At 38.9% G+C, this 22,662-nt stretch overlaps 1 protein-coding gene across 3 annotated transcripts in view; it reads left to right on the top strand.

The window, feature by feature from the left end:
- The first annotated feature begins 5,700 nt into the window (after positions 1 to 5,700).
- Positions 5,701 to 22,662, top strand: part of MOB1A (MOB kinase activator 1A) — a 33,197-nt gene continuing 16,235 nt past the window's right edge. For 2 of the 3 annotated variants that reach the window (XM_053200783.1, XM_053200784.1), the window contains exons 1-5: positions 5,703 to 5,945; positions 9,737 to 9,903; positions 15,076 to 15,169; positions 16,534 to 16,667; positions 21,109 to 21,272. In XM_053200783.1, the coding sequence (XP_053056758.1) occupies positions 5,932 to 5,945; positions 9,737 to 9,903; positions 15,076 to 15,169; positions 16,534 to 16,667; positions 21,109 to 21,272 (573 nt within the window). In that variant the 5' untranslated portion in view covers positions 5,703 to 5,931. Of the gene's footprint in view, positions 5,946 to 9,736; positions 9,904 to 15,075; positions 15,170 to 16,533; positions 16,668 to 21,108; positions 21,273 to 22,662 lie in introns of all 3 variants that reach the window. The other variant, XM_053200785.1, reaches the window with a different exon arrangement.

Here is a 22,662-nt window from a genome sequence, read left to right as displayed (position 1 = left end):
ATTTACTGCTTATAGCTTCTGCTTTCAGCATCTGCTGTGAACAGATGGTGGGCTAGGATCTCTTTAGCCAACTGAGCCAAGGATGGAGTGAACCTCCCCTTGTCTTTGTAAACTATAGGCTGTGGATGTCGGCTGCGGGGGGGGGGGGGGGGCGATTGCCCTGTAGCAACTGGCAATTAGCTCGAGATCTCCCTCCCCCAACTCAGAAATCTTATCTCTGATTCCTAAGTGAACTATATTGATATCCTGGTCTCATATTGACCTATGTGTGTTTTTGTTTTTTCCCAAATCCCTGAGACTCCTCGCTTCTCTCATCCCCAAATCTAGTTATCCTGAAAGGTTTTCTAATAAATAGGTAGCTTTTCATATCATCAGGGGTTAGGCCCAACTTAAAGAACAAACCATTAAGAGGGGGAAGAACTTTCATGGATTCCTTTCTCCCCATGCTGTTTAGAAATATTTTCAGGGTAATTACATTACTTAATAATATAAAAGTATAAATACAGAAGTATTTTTATATTTATAGCTTTTTACAGCTATCAAATCACACAGTTCTAAATTAAACACCAACAAAACTACTAAAGTTAATAAAATCAAAATACCATCATTACTTAATGTGACAGATTACACTTGGATGAAATGGAATCACCTGCAACATGAGTGTGGTCGTGCCAGGTACAGGGCGCTGGGCGTCCTGCACCACCATTTCCTGAGCTATGACTCTATTCTCCTACAATTTCCCTTTCCCTTGGTTTCTTCATTCCGCCATGGCATCAGGGAGCTGTCACTTGGTGCTAATGTGTTGTTTTCATATCATTTGCTCCTGTTAATGTTTCATCAGCTCCTAACAACTTGGCACTTTGGTACCAACAAGAGCAAGTACAAATGGACCCATGGTACTGAAATTGTATTGTTGGGGGATCATACAGATGATCTAGAATTGCACTGTCCCATATGGCAGCCACTACCCACCTGTGGCTGCTGAGCACTTGAAATGTGGATAGTCTAAATCGTGCTGTGTGTAGATGTAAAATAAACTCATATCATATTTTGATGACTTAGAATGAAAAAGAGCAAAATATCTCATTCAAAATTTAAAAATTGATTCCATATCAAAATCACATTATTTGGGGTATATTGGGTTAAGTAAAATATATTGTCAAGATTAATTCCACCTGGGTTTTTTGTTTGTGTTTATTTTTGCTTTTTAAAAGATGTATACTAGAGGGGACCCTGGGTGGCTCAGTCAGTTGAGCATCCAACTCTTGATTTAGGCTCAGGTCATGATCTCACAGTTTCATGAGTTCGAGCCTCAAGTCAGGCTCTGTGCTGACATCGTGGAGACTACTTGAGATTCTCCCTCTTTCTGCCCCTCCCCCACTCACATTCTCTCAGTCTCTCTCAAAATAAATAAACTTTAAAAAATGTGTATATATATATATATATATATATATATATATATATATACTAGAAAGTTTTAAATTGCACATGTGGCTCACATTGTATTTCTATGAGACTACATGGTCTAGAATAATTGTGTGTGTGTGTGTGTGTGTGTGTGTGTGTGTGTGTGTGTGTGTCTGAGAGAGAGAGAGAGAGGGAGAACATGTGAACGACTTTCTGAAAATACTGTATAAAAATTCTCATAGAAAACACATGGGTATCCAAAACACATAGACCTAGCAGTTTACCACTGCTCTAGCATTTAAAGGCTACATTCTTTCTCAGAAGCCAAGGATACAGAACCAGCATAGGACTTTCCTTGGCTTTCACTCCAGTATCCTAGTGATATATTTCTGTGGTTTTCCCACACGGTTTCCTTGTAAAAGTAGCTGGGGGAAGAATCCAGGCACTTCCATCCCTCCCAGAACATATGTACTGCCATATATGGTCATTTCACAGTCATTTGATCAAAAGTGTTCTCCACTGGGGAAACCCATGGTAGAGAAAGACAAAAAACAAAAACAAAAAACAGTGAGCATGTACTTTCTAGGCCAACTACTTCCCAAGCACACAAAAACTACTGAAATTCAAGGACTGCATCAGTTAAAGAATTGGCCTAAAATGATGTATAGCCAGATATCCAATTGCATTCATTTCGCAAATATTTTCTGAATATCTACATTGACACAAGGCCCCACGGTAGACACGATTAAAATAAAAAGATAAATAGATCAGGAATTTGCTGTTCAGAGGTGATAATGATACAGTCTGGGAGATTCTGAAAGGAAAACAGCATGAGTCTGGTCTTTGCTTGGGGCCTGGGGTTTTTATTAGCGATTGTGGTCTGGTGCAGTACGAGTATCCTCTTAGGCAACCAAGAACTGGTGAGAACAAGGACAGGATACAAGTGTCCTTCATAAGTCACTCATTTCCTGAAGCCAGGGGTCTTGGCATCAAGGTGTTTGGAGTCAGTGGTCTTGGAGAACATTTATAGGGACACTGCCTGGTCCCTCCTTAGATGTTATCTGTTGTGATGGAAGACTCCAAACATATCATTATTTCTTTGTCTATTACAAGGCATATGTGGAGTGAGGTGGGGGTGCAGGTCCTAGCAAGAATAGAAGCTGGCAAAGAAGCAAAGGGAAAAAAGGCAGCTTTTTTTTTTATGGGGGTCCCTTCATTTTCCTGTCTCAATAAGCCATGTCAAAATTTCTTCCTTTTTAAATAGCAAAAGTTGCAGTGCATGGGTGGCTCAGTCAGTTGAGCATCCAACTTCAGCTCAGGTCATGATCTCATGGTTCATGAGTTCAAGCCCCTCATTGGGTTCTCTGCTATCAGGGCAGAGCCTGCTTCGGGTCCTCTGTTTCTCGGCTCTCTGCCCTTCTCCCACTTGCAAGCGCATGTGCGTTCTCTCTCTCAAAATTAAATAAACCTTAAATAAGTAACTAACTAAATAAATAGCAAAAGTGAATCCAGTATATGTTCTAAGAATAGTCTAAGTGAGCTCTATATCTGAACTCATTTAATCCTCACAGCCATATGAGGTTGTCCCCCATTTTACAGGTGAGAAGATTAAGGCAAAGGATTATGAAAATACTTAGGGTCGTATGATTATTAAGTACCACTGGCAGGTTTCAAACACAGAAATCACCTGCAAAATCTGAGCTTTTTAGTCACTATTCGATCTTGCTTTACTTTATTATTTTTTTAAGATTTTATTTTTAAGTAATCTCTACCCCCAATGTGGGGCTCACAACCCCGAGATCAAGAGTTACATGCTGTTCCGACTCAGCCTGCCAGGCAGGCCTATCTTGTCTCACTTAAAAAAAAAATAAATTAAAAAAATAATATTAGTATTTGCTTATTGGAAAAAAAACTGAATATACAGAAAAGTAGAAAAGAGCATAAACCCTCAAATTCCTACCCCCAACACGACAGTTGTTTAATATGTAAATACTACTTTTTTTAAAGTTTATTCATTTTGAGAGAAAGAGAGAGTGGGAAGGGGCAGAGAGAGAGGGAGAGAGAGAATCCTAAGCAAGCTCTGCACTGTCAGTGTAGAGCCCATCGCAGGGCTCGAACTCTCAAGCTGTAAGATCGTGACCTGAGCCAAAATAGAGTTGGACGCTTAACCAACTGAGTCACCCAGTCTCCCTATAAATACTACTTTTAATTTGAACCATAATTATGTATTGTAAGAAGGATATACATAAAGGGCTACAAAAGTTCAGAGGAGGGAAAGAGGACTTCTGGATGGATCTTGAAGAACAGGGTATGATGTAGATGTTGGGGCATTCCAGACAGAAAATTGCAAGAACAGGGGTGAGGATTCAAGTCAAGGAGGTCCAGGGCTTATTGGGGAAACAGCAAGGAATTGTTGGGGAACGGCGTTAATCTTGAACAATGAAGCTAGAAAACGAAATTAAGGACAAGTCCTAAAAAGTCTAGAATTCCTCCACCTTACATCTTATCAGTACAGGTAATACCGCACTGATTATCATTTATTCCTGTGTCAATCTCCCCAATGAAAGTAGGAATTCCAGTTTATATCCCCATTCATTTGATGAGTGCCTAGTTTCTGTGTGCTAGGCACTGTGTTGAGCAATGGGGATGACCAATGACCTACCTATATCTCTGCCCCGAAAAGAATTCACAGTCTAGTAAGAAAGAAAATATAAGACAGGTCAGATAGAAATATGAACAATGTAGGTTTCTGTCACTTGCTAACAAAAAAGTGTGGCTAAAATAAACTATTACAACATCTCTGGCCATGGTCTCCTCTTTTCTTATAATCTCACCTTATAGAAGCCAGATCACAGGGAGTAATAAAGAGGTTTTTTTGGTTATATATATATATATATATATATATATATATATATATTTTTTTTTTTTTTTTTTTTTTTTTTTAAGGAATCACTGTGATCAAATGAGAAGTCTGGTAGAATAGGCCAGATAGAACTAAATGACAAGTAAGATAAGGACTAAAAAATGTTCATGGACTTTAAAAACTAAGACACTGGAGAGCTTGATGAGAAGAATTTCTGCAGTTTCAAGCAGTGTGCAGAATCCAGGTAGGTGGGTGTTGAGGAACAAAGGGATGGTGATGTCCTGGAGAAGGTGAGCTACACTGTTATTGGAATGGAACCCCTTTTGGGTTGTTGTATTGTCCTTTGAGGGGCTGAGATAACTTTAAAGGAAGGTGAAAATAAATTTGTTTCAAATGACCAATAAGCACATGAAAGTGTTCTCAACAGTAGCTGGCAGGGAAATGCAAATCAAAATCTACAATGAGATATCACTTCACACCCACTATTATGATGGCTATAATAAAAAAGACAATAGTAAATGTCTAGGAAATAGTAAAGGATATGGAAATATTAGAACCCTTAGACAGGTGCCAGTGTGAATGTAAAATGGTGCTGCCAATTCGGAAAACAGTTTGGGAATTCCTCAAAAAGTTAAACATATATTTAGTTAGCATACTATCCAGCCCCTCCTGGATATAATACCCAAGAGAAATGCACACATTTATCCATACAAGAACCAGTACAGGAATGTTGGTAGTAGCACTACTTATAATAGTCAAAAAGTAGAAACAACTCAAATGTCCATCAGCTGATGAATGGATAAACAAAATAGGTATACTCCTATAGTGGAATATTATTCAGCCATAAAAAGGAGTTAAGTACTGATATATAGGAATTAAGTACTACAATGTGGATGAACCTTGAAAATATTATGCTAAGTGAGAGAAGCCAGTCACAAGACCATATTTGTATAATTCCATTTATGTGAAATGTCCAGGTGCAATACCATATAAAAAAAATGTAGACCAGTTGTTGCCAGGGGTTGCCAGAAGGAAGAAAGAGAAATGATGGGTTTCTTTTTGGGGAAAAATGTTCTAGAATTAGAGGTGATGGTTGTGCAACTCTAAATAGAGGAAAAATACCACTAGAGTGTATATTTCTAAAGGGCCAATTTCATATTATGTGAATTATATTTCCATTTAAAAATAAAACTAAATTTTTAAAAATTGCAGCGCTTTTAGAGACTCCTGCCATAAGGAGAAGATGGGACTGAACCCAACAGCAACAACGCAGACCAAGCACAAGGTGAGCCACTCCTCCAGGTCAAGGAGAGCTACCTGACCACGCCTTCAGGAGAAGGCAGTCCCGGCTCGGAGGCCGCTGATTGGCTGAGCTTTAGGAGTGGGCGGGGCGCAAAGGGGCGCGCCCAGTCCCTCTCGCAGGGGCGGGGCGAGCCGAAGCCTTCGCTCGCGAGATTTTGCTGGTTCCGCATTTCGGGTCGGCAAGGTGGGGGTGGCGAGCGTAGCAGCTAGCACCGGCAAGACCCCCGGCTCGGAGCAGCGGCTCTCGGTGTTTCCGCTGGCGGAGAGCTGAGGGCTGTCCGCTTCCTCGTGGTTCCCGCGCGGGTTACGAGTCCAGACCGCGGCGGGGGCCAACGGCCCCTCCCCTCCGAGGATAGAAGATGAGCTTCCTCTTGTGAGTGTGGCCGAGCCGAGGGCCCCAGGGCTGAAGGCCGAGGGCAAGGGCGAGGAAGGGGGCAAGGAGGTGCCCGAGGCTAGGGCCGGGCCCCGGGGTTGGGGTCGAAGTGACTGACGTTTGCTTTGCCACCCCTCCCCCCACTCCCGCGGGCCACGGGGGAGGCCCGGACGTGGGCCCAGGCAGATGGAGGTGAAGGTCGAGGCAAAGGAAGCGGAGAGGGTTGCGGAGTAGTGAGGCTCCGAGGCCGGCAGTGCCTCCAGACTTTTCCGCCCGAGCGCCCCTGAGGGCGGCGGGACGACCCAGGGGCGGAACCCCGAACCCTGTCTCTGGGCTTCCCATTCCTTTCAAGTCTGGAGCCGTCTAGTCTAATGATCCATTCTGACTTAGCGTTTTACTCCACCGTTTGTTAAGTTTTATTACCTTCAGTATTAAATTACCCCCGTGGAAAAACACTGCCCCCGGAAAACGGGTAGTGCTGCAGTTTGGGAAGCTTGAAGTTAAGCTGCGGCCTTGCATGCAGACTTCTGTCCAGTGCGAATTCAGCCACATTGTGAATTTGTGTAGATTTTATTTATTCATTTTTAAGTAATCTCTACACCCGGTGTGGGGCTCAAACTTACAACTCCGAGATCAAGAGTGGCATGCTCTCCTGATTGAGCCAGCCAGGCTGGCCCTGTCACTTTGTGTAATTAACTTTTCCTGGGTAGAATCATATTTTAGAGATAAGGCCTGGGGCCCAAATGAGTCTTAAATGGAAACTTTTGTAAATTATCTGACGATTTTTGAAAAATGCTTATTTTGAGAGAGAAAGAATCCCAAGCGGGCTCCGCACGGCTCCCTGCAGAGCCCTGCTCAGCTCCACCTTACCAACTCTGAGATATGACCTGAGCCAGAATGAGAGTCTGATGCTTAACCAAGTGAGCCACCCAGGCGCTCCTCTGATGATTCTTAAACATTTTTAGGTTTGGGAAGCATTGCTCCAACACATTATTTTCAGGTGGCTCTCTCTACCTGGTACATTACTTGAATGTGTGTTGTGTGATTGAGTAAACATCCATCGTCCACATGTTTGATATTTTCATTAAATTTATTATTCAATTGTATAGTATTCTGTAACCAGAGTTTATCCAGTTTCTTACTGTGAGAATGTTTTGCTTTGGGAAGCAAATTACACTCAGAGACTGAGTTGGTCCTTGCCAGCAATTTATTTAACCTAGGTTTGCTGTAGGAATTTCATAAGCCAAGTGCATACAGGATAAGTTTCTTAATAAGCTAGTGAAATATTTCAAATCAGTGATAGATTATTTACACTATTGTTCCAGGCAAGGGGACATGAAAGAAATAAAGTCCAAATTTAGTTGAGGTGTATCTTTATACGAGTCAGTACTGAGGAGAGGAGTTGGGCTTACCCAACCCAGAGCTGAGGTCCAGCTGCCAGCACGATAGTAAAAGTTCCTTGTTGCCAGGGAACCATGGTGCTGGTGTTGACCGGCAGGTGGATTTTCCTTCTGGGGCTGGGCATTTGCGTGGCAGGGGCTAATTGTCCCAAGGTTTACAGAGAACTGTTCAGATCATCAGAGTGTCACCTTGCCCATACCCAACACTCTTGAGGACTCTTCACAAATTCTTGGTATTTGTAGTCAAAATGTCTCCTTGCCGTAGTTACTTCTTAATAAGTTTTCATTGTTAAGCCCCAGCAGGGTCCCTGAGCAGCTGAACTACTGAGTTATGGGTGAGAACAGATGCGAGGATGATGTCTTGACACAATTTACTTTATTCTTATATGAAAACTTTTTTTTGTCTTTGTCATAAACAAGCGAATTAAAACAAACTTAAGTCATAAACAAATGGATTAAAACAAGTCATAAATGGATTTGAAATCTTATCAAACCAATACAGAGCAGAGAAGTTTGGATTCTGTCTAGTATTTTGCTGTTATAAAATAGCACTATGGAGAATATCTGTTCAAATTATTTTTTCCTACCTGTCGATTATTTTTTAGGAGTATGGTCTACACAGTATGATTACCATGTCTAAAAGTTTGTATGACTTAGATTATAATTGTAAATTTCCATATTACTGGAACAGTCTCTCCCTTCTCCCCCAAAGTCTTTCTCTTATGAGTTCATGTTAAATTAGTGGTTTGATTGTGGATGCTCAGTTGCTTAGTTACTTTTTGGATCTAAATGTGAGGCCCTTTTTTTCTTTTAAACTGTGTTTTGTTGACAGGCATTTGAGTTTCCACTTTTTGACTGTTATGAATAATGCAGCCATTATTCATCTGTAACTTTTATATACATCTGTAACTTTTGTGTACAGATTTTTGTATTGGATGTACACTTTCATTTCTCATTCTGTCTGAGTAGAATGAGAAGTTATATAGTAACTGTTTAACCTTTTGAGGAACTGCCAAACTTTTTCAAAACACTGCACCATTTTGCATTCCCACCAGCACTGCATGAGAGTTTCAATTTACCTACATCCTAAGTAGCACTTGTTAATTGTCTTTTTGATTATAGTCATCCTGAATGAATGTGAAATGTTCTCTCATGATTTTAATTTGCATTTTCCTAATGACTAATGATGGTCAGCATATTTTTGTATGCTATTGGCCATTTGTATATCTTCTTTGGAGTAATGTGTTTGAATCTTGTGATCATTTTTATTTATTTATTTATTTATTTATTTTTATTATTTTTAACGTTTGTTTATTTTTGAGAGAGACAGAGACAGAATGTGAGTGGGTTAGGGGCAGAGAGAGAGGGAGACACAGAAGCAGAAATAGGCTCCGGGCTCTGAGCTGTCAGCACAGAGCCTGACGCGGGGCTCGAACTCATGAGCTGTGAGATCATGACCTGAGCTGATGTCGACGCTCAACTGACTGAGCCACCCAGGCACCCCTCTTGTGATCATTTTTAAATTGGGTTGTTTTTTTGTTTTTAAGTTGGAAGAATTCTTTATCCTGGATACAGGTCCTTTATCACCTCTATGAATTGCAAATACTTTCTCCCGTTTTGTGGATTGTTTACACTGTTTTGATGGTACCATTGGAAGCATAAAGGTATTAATTTAGATGAAGATCATAGTGAATCTTGAGATATCATTTCATGTTAGTTTTCTTTTTCTTAAGATTTTATTTTTAAGTAATCTCTACACCCAATGTGGGCCTCAAACTCAACCCTGATATTAAGAGTCGCATGCTCTTCCTCTGGTGCCCCCTTTCTAACGTTATCTATGCATTTACAGAATGGACTTCCACTGTACATTTTGTCTTTTAATATGTTAAATTATGTCTTGAGATCTTTCCATGTGAATACATGTAGCTCTATCTTGTTCTTAACTACTGTGTAGTATTCCATGTTATGGATGTATTGTGATTTATTTATTCCTCTACTAATAAGCTTTAGGATTGTTTCCACATTTTTCACTGTTAAAACCAATCTTGGGAAGCACATCCTTATCCATATCTAGGAGAAATACCTAGAAGTAGAAGGGATGGGTTGAAAGTACTTCCCACGTCTGTAGATCTTGTTATATTGCCTTCCCAAAATATTATACACTTTACCCTTTCACCAAGTGTATTAAAATACTAATTTCTCTTTTACCCTAGCTGACACTTAATGTAATTATTTTAACTTTTGGCACTCAGATTAGGATCATAACACCCTCCCCATCCTGGCACTTTTCAGGGAGTATTTTTTATTTTCAGAACAATTTATATGCCTAAAATTATGCCATGCTGCTTTCAGTCCTAAAAATTGATAATACTTTTACTTTCAACCTAACAGCAGCAGCCGCTCTTCCAAAACGTTCAAACCAAAGAAGAATATCCCTGAGGGCTCTCATCAGTATGAACTCTTAAAACATGCAGAAGCAACTCTGGGAAGTGGGAATCTGAGACAAGCTGTTATGTTACCAGAGGGAGAGGACCTCAATGAATGGATTGCTGTTAACAGTAAGTTTTCAATAGCATTCAGCTTTGCTGATTTATAAGAACATTTTGCCAACATTTTTTTGTTAATGAATTTCCTTTTACAGGTATAACTGTTGTAGTATAATGCTGTACCTGTAAAGAAACTCAGAAGTACAAATACATTAGAAACTGTGTTCTTTTCAGAGTACTTGGTTGTAGCCAGTGTGGTTGAGTAGACAGACTGGAGGAGAAACGTTGAGTGCTTTGGGTTAATTTCTGAGGATAGAATGGATGAATTGCTGAGTAAGGTCAAATAAAAGATTGGAATGCAAAATTCTATGACTTTGCAGGGAACGCATCCTCACAGTTGCACCCCCACTCCCAGCAGCTCTCATCTGCCTGCGTATACACAAAAGCCCGTTGCAGTTCATATGGGCAGTCACTTGATTGTTGTGACTTAGAAGTGGTCAGAAGGAAATTAAGAAATTGGGAGAAAACAGGAGGGACCCATGAGCTGAAAATCACTCTGAGTTCAAGAAAGCTAGCATTACATGGAAGGTTATATGTACTGAAGTTAGAGATTTGAATATTTGAGCCTGTCATTTCTTTTTTTTCTTTTTTCTTTTAATTTTAGAGAGTCCGTGCATGCGAGTCGGGGAGAGGGGTGGTGGGGGAGAGAAAGAGAATCTTAAGCAGGCTTCACCTCAGTGCAGAGCCCAATGCGGAGCTTGATCCCAGGACTCTGGGATTGTGACCTGAGCCCAAATCAAGATTGATACTCAACCAACTGAGCCACCCAGGTGCCCCAAGCCCGTCATTTCTGAGATCAGTGCTGGGTGATAAGGTTTAAATCTGTTAGGAAATTTAGATGTTACAGGAATTTTTAAACTTCTTAATGGAAAATTTCAAACATACAGAAGTAGAGAAACTAGTATAGTGAATTCCCAGGCATCCATTATCCACTTTCAACAACTGTCAATTCATGGCCAGTTCATGCTTCTGTATCTCACCCTGATTGTTTTTTTTCTTTCTATATTTTCATTCCTCCCTCTCCACCTCCCTCCCCTCCCCACCTCTCCCCACTTCTCTTTGTTCCTCATTTGCAGGCCGACCCACCTCTCCCTGATTGATTTGAAGTGAATCCCAAATATATTTCATTTATAAATATTCCCTATCTCTAAAAGACAAGAACACCCCCTTTTAAAGATAATGACAATACTGTCATTCCTTTGTTAGCAAATATCCAGTCAGTGTTCACATTTTCCCTGATTGTCTTATAAATGTTTCTTTTTTTTTTATTTTAATTTTTAAAAATGTTCTATTATTTATTTTTGAGAGAGAGAGAGAGAGAGACAGAGCATGAGTGAGGGAGGGACAGAGAGAGAGTGACACACAGAATCTGAAGCAGGCTCCAGGCTCCAAGCTGTCAGCACAGAGCCCGATGTGGGGTTCGAATTCACGAACTGTGAGATCATGATCTGAGCAGAAGTCGGACACTCAACCAACTGAGCCACCCAGGTGCCCCTAAATGTTTCTTTTTAAAAAAATTTATGGTTGTTTTAAATCAGGACTAACAAGGCCTGTGTGTAATGTTTCTTGAATCTCTTAATCCACAGGTTTCCCCTCATTGCAGTCTATTTTTCTTGCTATTTTGTTATTGTTGAAGAAACCAGTTCATTTGTTTACCACAGTATGAATTCTGTTGATTATACCCTCAGGGCATCCATTATGTTCTCTTCTTCCTTTTATTTCCTGTAAATGTTAGATCTAGAGCAACACTGTCCAGTATAATTTCTTGCAATGATGCATATGTTCTATATCTGTACTGTGGCCATTTAGCTCTAGAAATGTGGCTAGAGTGACTGGAACTAAATTTTAAATTTATTTTTAATGTAAGTAGCCGTATGTGGCTAGCGGCACCCATGTTTGCACAGATTTGGAGCTTTGTTCAAATTCAAGTTTGATTTTGTTTGTTTGTAAGACTACTTCAGTGGTGGCATATACTCCCAACCGTGTGTATACTTCCATGGTGTCTAGCTATCTTTTTATGTGGAGTTAATTCAGCTAATGCTAATCACTCCTTTGACCAGCACTGTCTGATAGAAATATAATGTGCACTACAAATGTAATTTAAAACTCTAGTAGCCATATTGAGAAAAAATTTTGTTTTCCTCAGCACATTAAAAAGCCATTATTCATATTACTAAGAGGAAAAAACAGGGTACAGAACTATGTACAGATATATTTTGTGTAACACAGGATAAAGGTACTTAGGAGGCAGGAGACAAAAAAAAAAAATAATGTAGTGGTTATCTGTAAGAGGAAGTTGGAGTGACTGGGATTAAATTTATCATTTATAAGGGTGCCTGGGTGGCTCAGTTGGTTAAGTGTCTGACTTTGGCTCAGGTCATGATTTCACAGTTTGTGAGTTTGAGCCCTGTGTCAGGCTCTGTGCTGACATCTCAGAGCCTGGCGACTGCTTTGGATTCTGTTGTCCCCTTCTCTCTGCCCCTCCCCACTCATGCTCTGTTTCTCTCTCTCTTTCTCTCTCTCTCTCAAAAATAAAACATTAAAAAAAAATCACTATATATTTTTATGTATCTTTTTATTTGTGAGCCATGTGAAGCATAATATATTCAAAAAAGACCCTCCCCTGTTCTTTTATTTTTAATCTTTTTAATGTTTATTTTTAATTAAAAAAATTTTTTTTAATGTTTATTTTTGAGGGAGGCGCCTAGGGTGGCTCAGTCGGTTAAGCGTCCGACTTCAGCTCAGATCATGATCTCATGGTTCGTGAGTTCGAGCCCCACGTCAGGCTCTGTGCTGACAGCTCGGAGCCTGGAGCCTGCTTCCTATTCTGTCTCCCTCTCTCTCTGCTCCTCCCCTGCTCACACGCTGTCTCTCAAAAATAAATAAAGATTAAAAAAATTTAAATGTTTATTTTTGAGAGAGAGCATGTGAACAGGGGATGGGCAGAAAGAGAGGGAGACACAGAATCCAAAGGAGGCTCCAGACTCTGAGCTGTCAGCACAGAGCCCGACGTGGGGCTCGAACTCAGGAGCTGTGAGATCATGACCTGAGCCAAAGTCGGGCATTTAACCACTCAACCTACTGAGCCACCCAGACACCCCTCTCCCCTGTTCTTTTAAACCTTAACTCAAATTATCATCTGTTATTTTGAAGGCATCTGTTGGCCTTCTTCAGCCTTCAGTTTTTGAGACTTTTTCTTTAGGTTAGCTGTTCTCAAAACTTTCAGTCTCGAGATCCCTTTATTCTCTAAAAAATTATCAAGAACCCCAAAGAGCTTTTAATTATGTAGGTTATATCTAGTGACACTTACTGTGTTAGAAATTAAAATTGAGACATTTTAAATACTTTTTAATTTTTTTATTAAAATTTTTTTTAACATTTATAATAAATAAATAATAAATTATATATTATATAATTAATAATAAATTGAGAGACAAAGAGAGACAGAGCATGAGCATGGGAGGGGCAGAGAGAGGAGGAGACACAGAATCCAAAGCAGTCTTCAGGCTCCGAGCTGTCAGCACAAGAGCCTGACGCGGGGCTTGAACTCAGAAACCACGAGATCATGACCCGAGCTGAAGTCGGACACTTAACCGACTGAGCCACCCAGGCGCCCCATAAATACTTTCTAATTTTTTAAAAATAACTCACTGCATGTTGACCTAAATATATTTTTATGAAAAATGATTGTTTTCCAAATTGAGTTTTAGTGATGAGTATGGCATTGTTTTACATGTTTGGAAATCTCTTTTCATGTTTGGCTTAATAGGAGACAACCGAGTCGTCCTGTCCACTTCAGCATTCATTCTGTTGTGATGCCTCACATCAGGAGCCTCTGGACAACTCCACTGTGCCTTCTGAGAGGATGAGTGTGAAAAGAGCCATTGAAATGCTCTGACCTCACAGATGCCCCTTGAAACTAGGAGGGATCCCCGGACCACATTTTGAGAACAGCTGCTTTAGACCAATAAGCCAGCACACCATCTGGGCATACTGTTTGTTTTGAATGAATATTGAATGCCTATTACTTTCTTAGAAACATGACTCATTAAGAGGAAGGTTTATAAGTGAGGGAGTTTTATATAAAAATCCTTTTGACAAGGTAGAACTTTTTTGTCTACTTGATTTTTAAGAAACTTGGAAAAGCCCTAGTTGGTTTTTAGGTAGGTACTCCTTTAGACAGGGAACTGAAACATTTTTTCAAACTTTCCAAAGCTTATGTGGGTGTCTTTGCAGAGGAACATTTTACTCAGATAAGTTCATTACTTACCCCCTTCCTCCTCCATTGTCTTCCATACCTAGCTGAAGCTCCTGAAGGAAGTGCTCTCTGACTACCTCAGCCCTTCAAGATGTTGTCTTTTCTCTGAACCCTTAACATGTTGTACTCTTTGTTTCAATTTTGTCCCTTCTCTTAGCTAGAGTCTCAGAGGCAAGGGATATTATCCCATGTCCTTTTTATGTCCTCAGCATGAGTTAGGCTTCAGGTTGTTTTTTTGTTTGTTTTGTTTTTTTAACTATTTACTTATTTTTGGGAGAGTGCAAGCGGGGGAGGGGTAGAGAAAGGGGGACAGAGGATCGGAAGCAAGCTTTATGCTGACAGGCTGACAGCAGCAAGCCCAGTTTGAGGCTCAAACTCACAAACCGTGAGATCATGATCTGAGCCGAAGTCAGATGCTCAACCGACTGAGCCACTCAGGTGTCCCTAGGCTTCAGGTGTTTTATAAGATTTTTCAAATGCTTATTAATATAGCTGCTACACCTTCTCCTTCACAGTATATTCCACAACAGTTTCTCCTAACACAAATGGTATTGTCTGGTCCAGATTGATAGCAAGCAATAGATTTTTTTTATTCCTTTGGATATAATCAAATTATATATTCTAATGATCCAATAGTCACCATTAAGTTAGAATTGCCGCTAATGTTTTATTTTCCTGCTCTTCTATGCTGGGTAAAAGCTTAGTATATTAAAGTGAATATATATTAAAAGTTAATTTTAAAGTTAAGTAAACAACTTGAGAAGAAGCAACTTAGAAGAGAATTTGCAGCGCCTCTGGATTGTTGAATCTCCTGGGGATTTATTCAAGAACTTGAAGGCATTGTCCATTTTTCTTCAACTGAGAGGTCTGATATTTTACTGTGTTGGCACAAACATTTTAACACAATTTTCCTTTTATCTTTCCAGCTGTGGATTTCTTCAACCAGATCAACATGTTATATGGGACTATTACAGAATTCTGCACTGAAGCAAGCTGTCCAGTCATGTCTGCAGGTCCAAGGTACATATACTGCCTATTATATAGGTACTTGAAGTACTAAATAAAGCTAACTGCTAATTGATGCAAATCAATTTATAAAGCTTTTTTGTTTTCCTTATCTGTTTGCTTGTGTAAAAGTAGTTCAGTTTTATGAGTTCTCGAATACTTCCCTATAAGCTTTTTGTTATTAAATATTTTGGTATGTGGTATTTAGTATTTAATTGCATTATAGTAAGTAATGTTCAATTTTTTCTTGTGTGTAATTTATGTTAATTACTTGCAAATTGTGCTGCTTTAATCTGGCTCAAAGATGCTAGGTTTTAAAAGTCTGACTATAGAGGCACGTGGGTGGCTCAGTTGGTTAAGCGTCCGACTCTTGATCTCGGCTCAGGGTTTGTGAGATCAAGCCCTGCCTTGGGCTGTGTACTGTCAGCTTGGAGTCTGCTTGGGATTCTCTCGCTCCTTCTCTGCCTCTCCCTAGCTTGTGAGTGGGTGTGTGCGTGTGCGCGCTCGCTCGCTCTCTCTCAAAATAAATAAATAAACTTTAAAAATAAAAAATTGAAAATTTGACTATAATAAATTTCAAGAAATATTAAGAAACATGGAACTCTTTATCACCCATAATGTTAAGTCAAGGTGTGGTGGGATTAATGTTTTAGTGTGTTTCTTTCCAGTCTTTTTGCCAATAATTGGCCATTTTATGTGAGGATAGATGGTATTGAGTGAGATATTTACCCCTTGGGAAAAAACTGTCCTTCCTGAATTTGCTATAGGTATAAAGGAAAAAAGTGTCCAATGAGTTTATAGTCCTATTTTTAATTACAGTATTTTGGAGGAATGTTTTTATTTTGTGTTAAGTTTTATTAATTAAACTTCTCTATGGCTTAAATGCTTCACACAGTGAAGTTTTGCAGAAGTCTTAATCATTCTAGCTCAGCAAAGGGAGAGAGGAAAAGATGCATGCCTCAGGATGTTTCTTTACTTACCCTCTCCAAGAAACAGTCTTACTGTCTTGACTCTGATGGTGATACTTTCATGGCCAACTGTTGTAGAATGGGGTGGATGCATCAGTCTCTTACCCAGTCCTCAGCACCCTCTGCCTGGAATGTGTAGTTCCTTTATCTTTCCTAGGGCTGTGTTAAAAAAAAAAAATCCATTCTGGCACTGTCAGCTGCCACATTATCCTCCTTTTCTCTTTCAATTATAGCTCATATTTCAGGATAATTCTGTAGGGAACTTTGAGTAATCTTCAGCAGAACTTGAGAGGTAATTTAATAAAGTTGTGTGTAACGTCTACTGAGAAATTGTGGGCCTACTTTGATTACAAGTTGTAGATTTGTTGATGTTTTTGAAAACTCATATCAATAAAATCTTTTTCTCCCCAGATATGAATATCATTGGGCAGATGGTACCAATATTAAAAAGCCAATCAAATGTTCTGCTCCAAAATACATTGACTATTTGATGACTTGGGTTCAGGATCAGCTTGATGATGAAACTCTTTTTCCTTCCAAGATTGGTAAGTTATAATGTTGAACTGTTTTTCTTTTTAACTGATAAATGTGTTGTGTTCTTTTTAATGCTCTGTTACTTAAAAAAAAAAAAAGTAATAAAGACTGCTAAATTCCTCTCCAAAAAGATTGTACATGCAAAATCCCTTCTGTTGTGTTTGTGTCTGCCTGTGTTTTTTCACTATTACTTGTTGGCTACTCAGTTTTTATTCTTTTCAATTTGGATAAATTTGTCTTAATGTACTTAAAAAAATACTGATTTGGATTATTGATCATTATTTTCTGTTTCTATCCTTTGTCCATTTCTTTGTGTGGTAAGGATATTAGCTCGTTGTATATGTTATATGTATTTTTCCCCAGGTTGCCTTTTTCTTATTTTGTTCATGAGGTATTCTTGCTGTATGTAACTTTCTTATTTTGTCCTGCTGATCTTTTCCTTTATGATGTATGGATTTTAGTACAATGATTAGAAAGGGTTTCCCTATTTCAAGATTATAAAAATATTTGTCCACTTTTTCATTTAGTACTTTTGTGGTTTTGTTTTTATGTTTAAATCTTTGTTCTTGCCAGAAATTTTTTTCTCAAGGCTCCCTCCATTTTTTTCCAGTTATAAATGCTAATCAGTTTGTCCAACACCATTTATCAAATACATGTGTCGTTTCTCCCCAGATTATTTATGTGTACACCAGATTGCCATATAATTTGGAGTCTTTCATTCTCTTTATCTGTTCCTACAGGGATTCCACACTGTTTTAATAACCATGGCCATATATCTTTGAGCATCTTGTAGGGCTAGTCTCTCTTCCTTCCTCTTCTTTTTCAGAATATTCACCGCCATTCTGGGATATTTGTTCTTCCAAAGAACTTAGAATATTTTTGCAAGGTAAAATAAAAATATTCATGAGATTTTGATTATTATTTCATTCAAGTTGTAGATTAATATAGGCAGTCTTATTCTCTTGACAATACTGAGTCTTTCTACCCAAGAACAAGATATATTTCTTCATTTCTTCATGTCTTTTATTTCTTCCTCTTATGCAGTTCTATAGTGTACTTTGTTAATTTTTCAAGTGTCTTAAGTTTATCCCTAGACATTTTGTGTTTTTTTAATTGATACCTGCCTTCCACATGGTTATTGTTTAGTATATAGGAAAGCTATTGATTTTCATATACATTTTTATATAAGTTGACCATCAGATTCTGATTATTTTAGTTGTTTTGGTTGGTTTTCTTGAATTTTTGAAGTATGCAATCACATTAAGATAATATTAATTTTGCCTCTTCCTTTCTGATATGGGTGTTTCTTGTATAAGTCTTATCTAATTGCCCCAGAGTAGTGCTGAGTAATGGTGATGATGGCAGACATCCTTTTGTTTCCTTACTTTGATGCAAGTGCTTCTAGTACTTCAGCATTAAGCAGGAATCGTGCTTTTGCTTAGAGGTGTGTGAATTTTTAAAACTCAGGTATGGTTGTTGAGTTTTGTGATATTTTCCCAGTGTCTGTTGTTGGTCACCATAAGGTTTTCTCCAGTATATGTAGATTTTTAATGTTTTACTGGAATCGTATTTTTTATTTGCTAATATTTTGATTAAGATTTTGGCTTCACTGTTCATGAGATCACTCCTTGTCATTTTCAGTTTAAGAGTGTCTTATGAGCAACAGGTTGGATTCTGTCTTATCTGTTCTGGCTGCTAATAATAAAAATGCCAGAGATCAGATAGCTTATGAATAACAAAAAGTTACTTTTCAGTTCTAAAGGCTGGAAGCCTAAGATCAGGGTGCCAGCATAGTTGGGTCCTTGCGAAGGCCCACTTTTGGGTCTCAGGCTGCTGACTTCTTACCTAGTCTTCATATAGTGGAAGGTGTCAGCAAAAGTTCTCTGGGGCCTCTTTTATAAGGGCACGATCCCACTCCTGAGGGCTATGCGCTTGTGACCTAATCACTTCCCAGAGTCCTGCCTCCTAATAACATCATCTGGGCGTTAGGATTTCAACATAGGAGTTTTGAGGAGATACACACATTCAGACCCTGGCAGATTCCTTACTGCAATCTAATCAGTGGCTCTTTCAGGGGAAAGCATGTATCACATTACACCTGGTCTGTTTGCCGTTGATCAACTTTTCCATTTTATTATTAAACCTTTTATTTCCTCTCTCGCCGATTCTTTTTTTTGTTTTGTTTTTTAATTTTATTTTTTATTTTTAAAAATTTACATCCAAATTAGTTAGCATGTAGTGCAACAATGATTTCAGGAGTAGATTCCTTAGTGCCCCTCCCCATTTAGCCCATCCCCTCTCCCACAACCCCTCCAGTAACCCTCAGTTTGTTCTCCATATTTATGAGTCTCTTCTGTTTTGTCCCCCTCCCTGTTTTTATATTATTTTTGCTTCCCTTTCTTTACGTTCATCTGTTCTGTGTCTCATACGAGTGAGTCCTCGTATGAGTGAAGTCATATAATGTTTGTCTTTCTCTGACTAATTTTGCATAGCGTAATACCCTCTGGTTCCATCCACGTAGTTGCAAATGGCAAGATTTCATTCTTTTTGATTGCCGAGTAATACTCCATTGTATATATATACCACATCTTTATCCATTCATCCATCGATGGACATTTGGGCTCTTTCCATACTTTGGCTATTGTTGATAGTGCTGCTATAAACATGGGGGTGCATGTGTCCCTTCGAAACAGCACACCTGTATCCCTTGGATAAATGCCTAGTAGTGCAATTGCTGGGTCGTAAGGTAGTTCTATTTTTAGTTTTTTGAGGAACCTCCATACTGTTTTCCAGAGTGGCTGCACCAGTTTGCATTCCCATCTCACTGATTCTTTATTGTATATTGACTGTGCTTGAATGTTTCTGTTAAATTCAGTTTGGAAAGGGCTTGGTTTGAAACAAATTACTTACAGTTCTTTATTCATTAAAGAATATCTTCCCATTTATGGAAGATAAAGAATAGTTACAACTTTATTCTCTTTTTTCAGCTTTCCATTCTTCAGTAATTCGGCCTAATGTTCTGGAATCTTTTCCCCCCTCGGTTAGGCTGTTATCCACATTTTCTGCCGATTATTTGTTCTTATTGGATAGAATTGTTTATTACTCATTTTGAACTAATACATCCAATTGTTAACTATTCCTTTTATTAGCAAGATGCATATTTGTAAATTCTCAGAAAGGAGTTTGACTTAAAAATTCATCTCTTCAATACGGGAGTACAAGACCCAGTCCAGAAAAACATGCCCACAAGCTCCAGGATTATGTTTGAAAATGCAAGTTGTTAGTGGCACCTGGCTGGCTCCATCAGTAGAGTGTGTGACTCTTGATTTCAGGGTTGTGAGTTCAAGCCCCATGTTGGGTGCAGAGCTTACCTTGAAAAAAAATTAATAAAATTTAAAACAAAATGAAAATGCAAGTTGTTAGCCAAGACTGATGTGGGAGAAATGAAAAAAAATTAGCTTGAAAGAGTAAAAGACATTAAATTTCAGGCTATTAAATGGACTGGTTGAGAAAATGCATGAAAGGAGAAAGTGTTTTAACCTTTGTTTTCTGAAAGATTGAAGAAAGGAAAATGTTTCTTGAGCGTGCTGTGGAATAGCTTATTAAGGCTGTCTAATCTAGGTTATTTTGGAAGCTGATGACTTATATGTTTATATACTGTTCTCCGTGCCACTGTATTGTCCTTCTGTCCCTGTTTTCTAAGACTTTGATCTTATCAGCTGGAATTCTCAGGAATTGAGACACATCCCCACCTACACTGCTTGGAGGGAGATTACCAAACCATCTCTCAGTTCATTTCTAAGGAAGTGTTCATTTTCTTTGCAAAATGGTGAGGTGCCCTTCCTCTCCTTTTCAGGAAGTGTATCTCTGTCTTGTACTGTAGGAAAATGAAAATAGCACTTTGAAAAGATAAGATAAACAGTTGGGGACTCCTAATTTAAGGAAGAAAAACTAGTCTTTCAGAGTAATTCAGAAGATAAAATATTTGTAGACCATAGATTATAATGCCTTTTTCTCTTGGAATTTTCATTCCTAATTGAGTGCATGTGTGAGTGTAAAAATTTTTTTAGAGTTACAAATTACAAAAATAGAAGTTTTTATTTATAGTCAAAATACTTATTCTTGTTGCATTGAATCTTGGGAAGAAACTCTAGTGTTAAATAGCTAAAATTATGTTTATTTTAACTTTGATTCAACGGCACATCATAGGTTGGTGTCTGTGCCTATTAGTCTAAGGCAGTCAGAACAAGCATGCTATGTGAGGATACCTCATATATTTGTTTGAGATTTTTTTTCCCTTTGCCCTTTAAAAAAATATCTGGAAAATAGGCTTGTATTTGTGAATGTGTGTGTTTGTGTGTTGGAGTTGCATATGGCAGTTTCTAAACTTTCTACTGTTAGCTAAAAGACCAATTGATATGTGTATAAATGTACATATATATTTGCTTACAGGTGTCCCGTTTCCCAAAAACTTTATGTCTGTGGCGAAGACCATTCTAAAGCGTCTGTTCCGGGTTTATGCCCATATTTATCACCAGCACTTTGATTCTGTGATGCAGCTGCAAGAGGAGGCCCACCTCAACACCTCCTTTAAGCACTTTATCTTCTTTGTTCAGGTAAGTTGAACTGTGTTGACTTCTTTGTCCTTTGTCTTGAACTCATTTGACTGGTAATTTTAATAAAGAGCAATTTACTGAGTTGTCTAATTTATAGACGTAGAGTGAAAGTATAAGCAGAATTCTCTCTTTTCTCCTTTCCGTGTTGTTTACTTCATTGGTGTGCAGAGCGACATAGAAAGCTTCCCCCCCATTTTGGGCCTTCTGCCTCTGGCTGTCCCCACCGGGTCTCTGATTAGGATGTGACAAAGAGCACCGGAAACCCAGGATAGCTTTCCGTACCCCCTGTTCCATCGCCACTGCCGAGTGAAGGGATACTATGAGAAAACGTCGGCAGTTGGGTTGTTTCATGAGATGGCTATATCCGAAAGAGAGACTTTTGGAAGAACATGTTAGTCGCTGTCTTGGTTTAACCTTCCAGAAGTACCATTTCAGGCCAAATCTTATGAAGTCATCAGCTAGAAACTTCAAGGACCATCCCCTTCAGAGATGTGGCCTATTATTTATGGGCCCTTAATTGGAAGTGGAATTTTTAAAAATCAAAAGAGGGGCACCTGGGTGGCTCAGTTGTGTAACCTTCTGACTCTTGATCTAGGCTCAGGTCATGATGTCACAGTCCATGGAGTTGAGCCCCATATCAGGCGCTGTCAGTGGGATTTTCTCTCCCTCCTTCTCTGCCCCTCTCCCACTCGCTCTCAAAATATATAAAAAAAGAACATTTAAAAAATAAAAACAATTCATTGTTTGAAAAAGATATTAAAGCAGCTTTAGAGATAGATAATTCTATATGCAAACTGTAACTACATCTGTCTAGACACTGTTTTTTGGTAGAAAAGTCAGTAGTTTTATAGTAGATCCTGTGTATTTCAGTTATATGTGCCACACAAAGGAGACTGTACTGTGCTTTTCTCTGTCTTCCTTCTGAGATTGTTGCACAGCATAGTTATAGGTATAGTGTAGGTGCTGATACAGATGTATAGGTACAGATAGAGGGTGGGGGTGTAGTATAGCTATAGAATAGACAGACACCAGATAGATGTAGGTATAGATCTATGAAAGCAACAGATCCACTGCCCCTATCAAAAGCTCATGGCCACTATCAAAAGCTCATTGTGTAGTTTTAAGATCATTTCCATGTAAATGCAAAAATATATATAGTTTTGATTTTAATGTTTTACTCAGTGAAGATCATGCTGATATATACAGTTGTTTTTTTGTCAGTCCCCCTATATTTCAAAAAAATGAATAAAAATGATCCCATTTTAAAATGTTTACAGGGGTGCCTGGGTGGCTCAGTCGGTTGGCTCAGGTCATGATCTCAGGTTCATTGGGATGGAGCCCCGCATCAGGTTCCGTGCTGAGTATGGAACCCTGGTTGGGATTCTCTCTT

This window comes from Acinonyx jubatus, chromosome A3 (assembly GCF_027475565.1).
Source record: "Acinonyx jubatus isolate Ajub_Pintada_27869175 chromosome A3, VMU_Ajub_asm_v1.0, whole genome shotgun sequence".
NCBI lineage: Eukaryota > Metazoa > Chordata > Mammalia > Carnivora > Felidae > Acinonyx > Acinonyx jubatus.
This window is presented reverse-complemented; position numbering and strand designations above follow the sequence as displayed.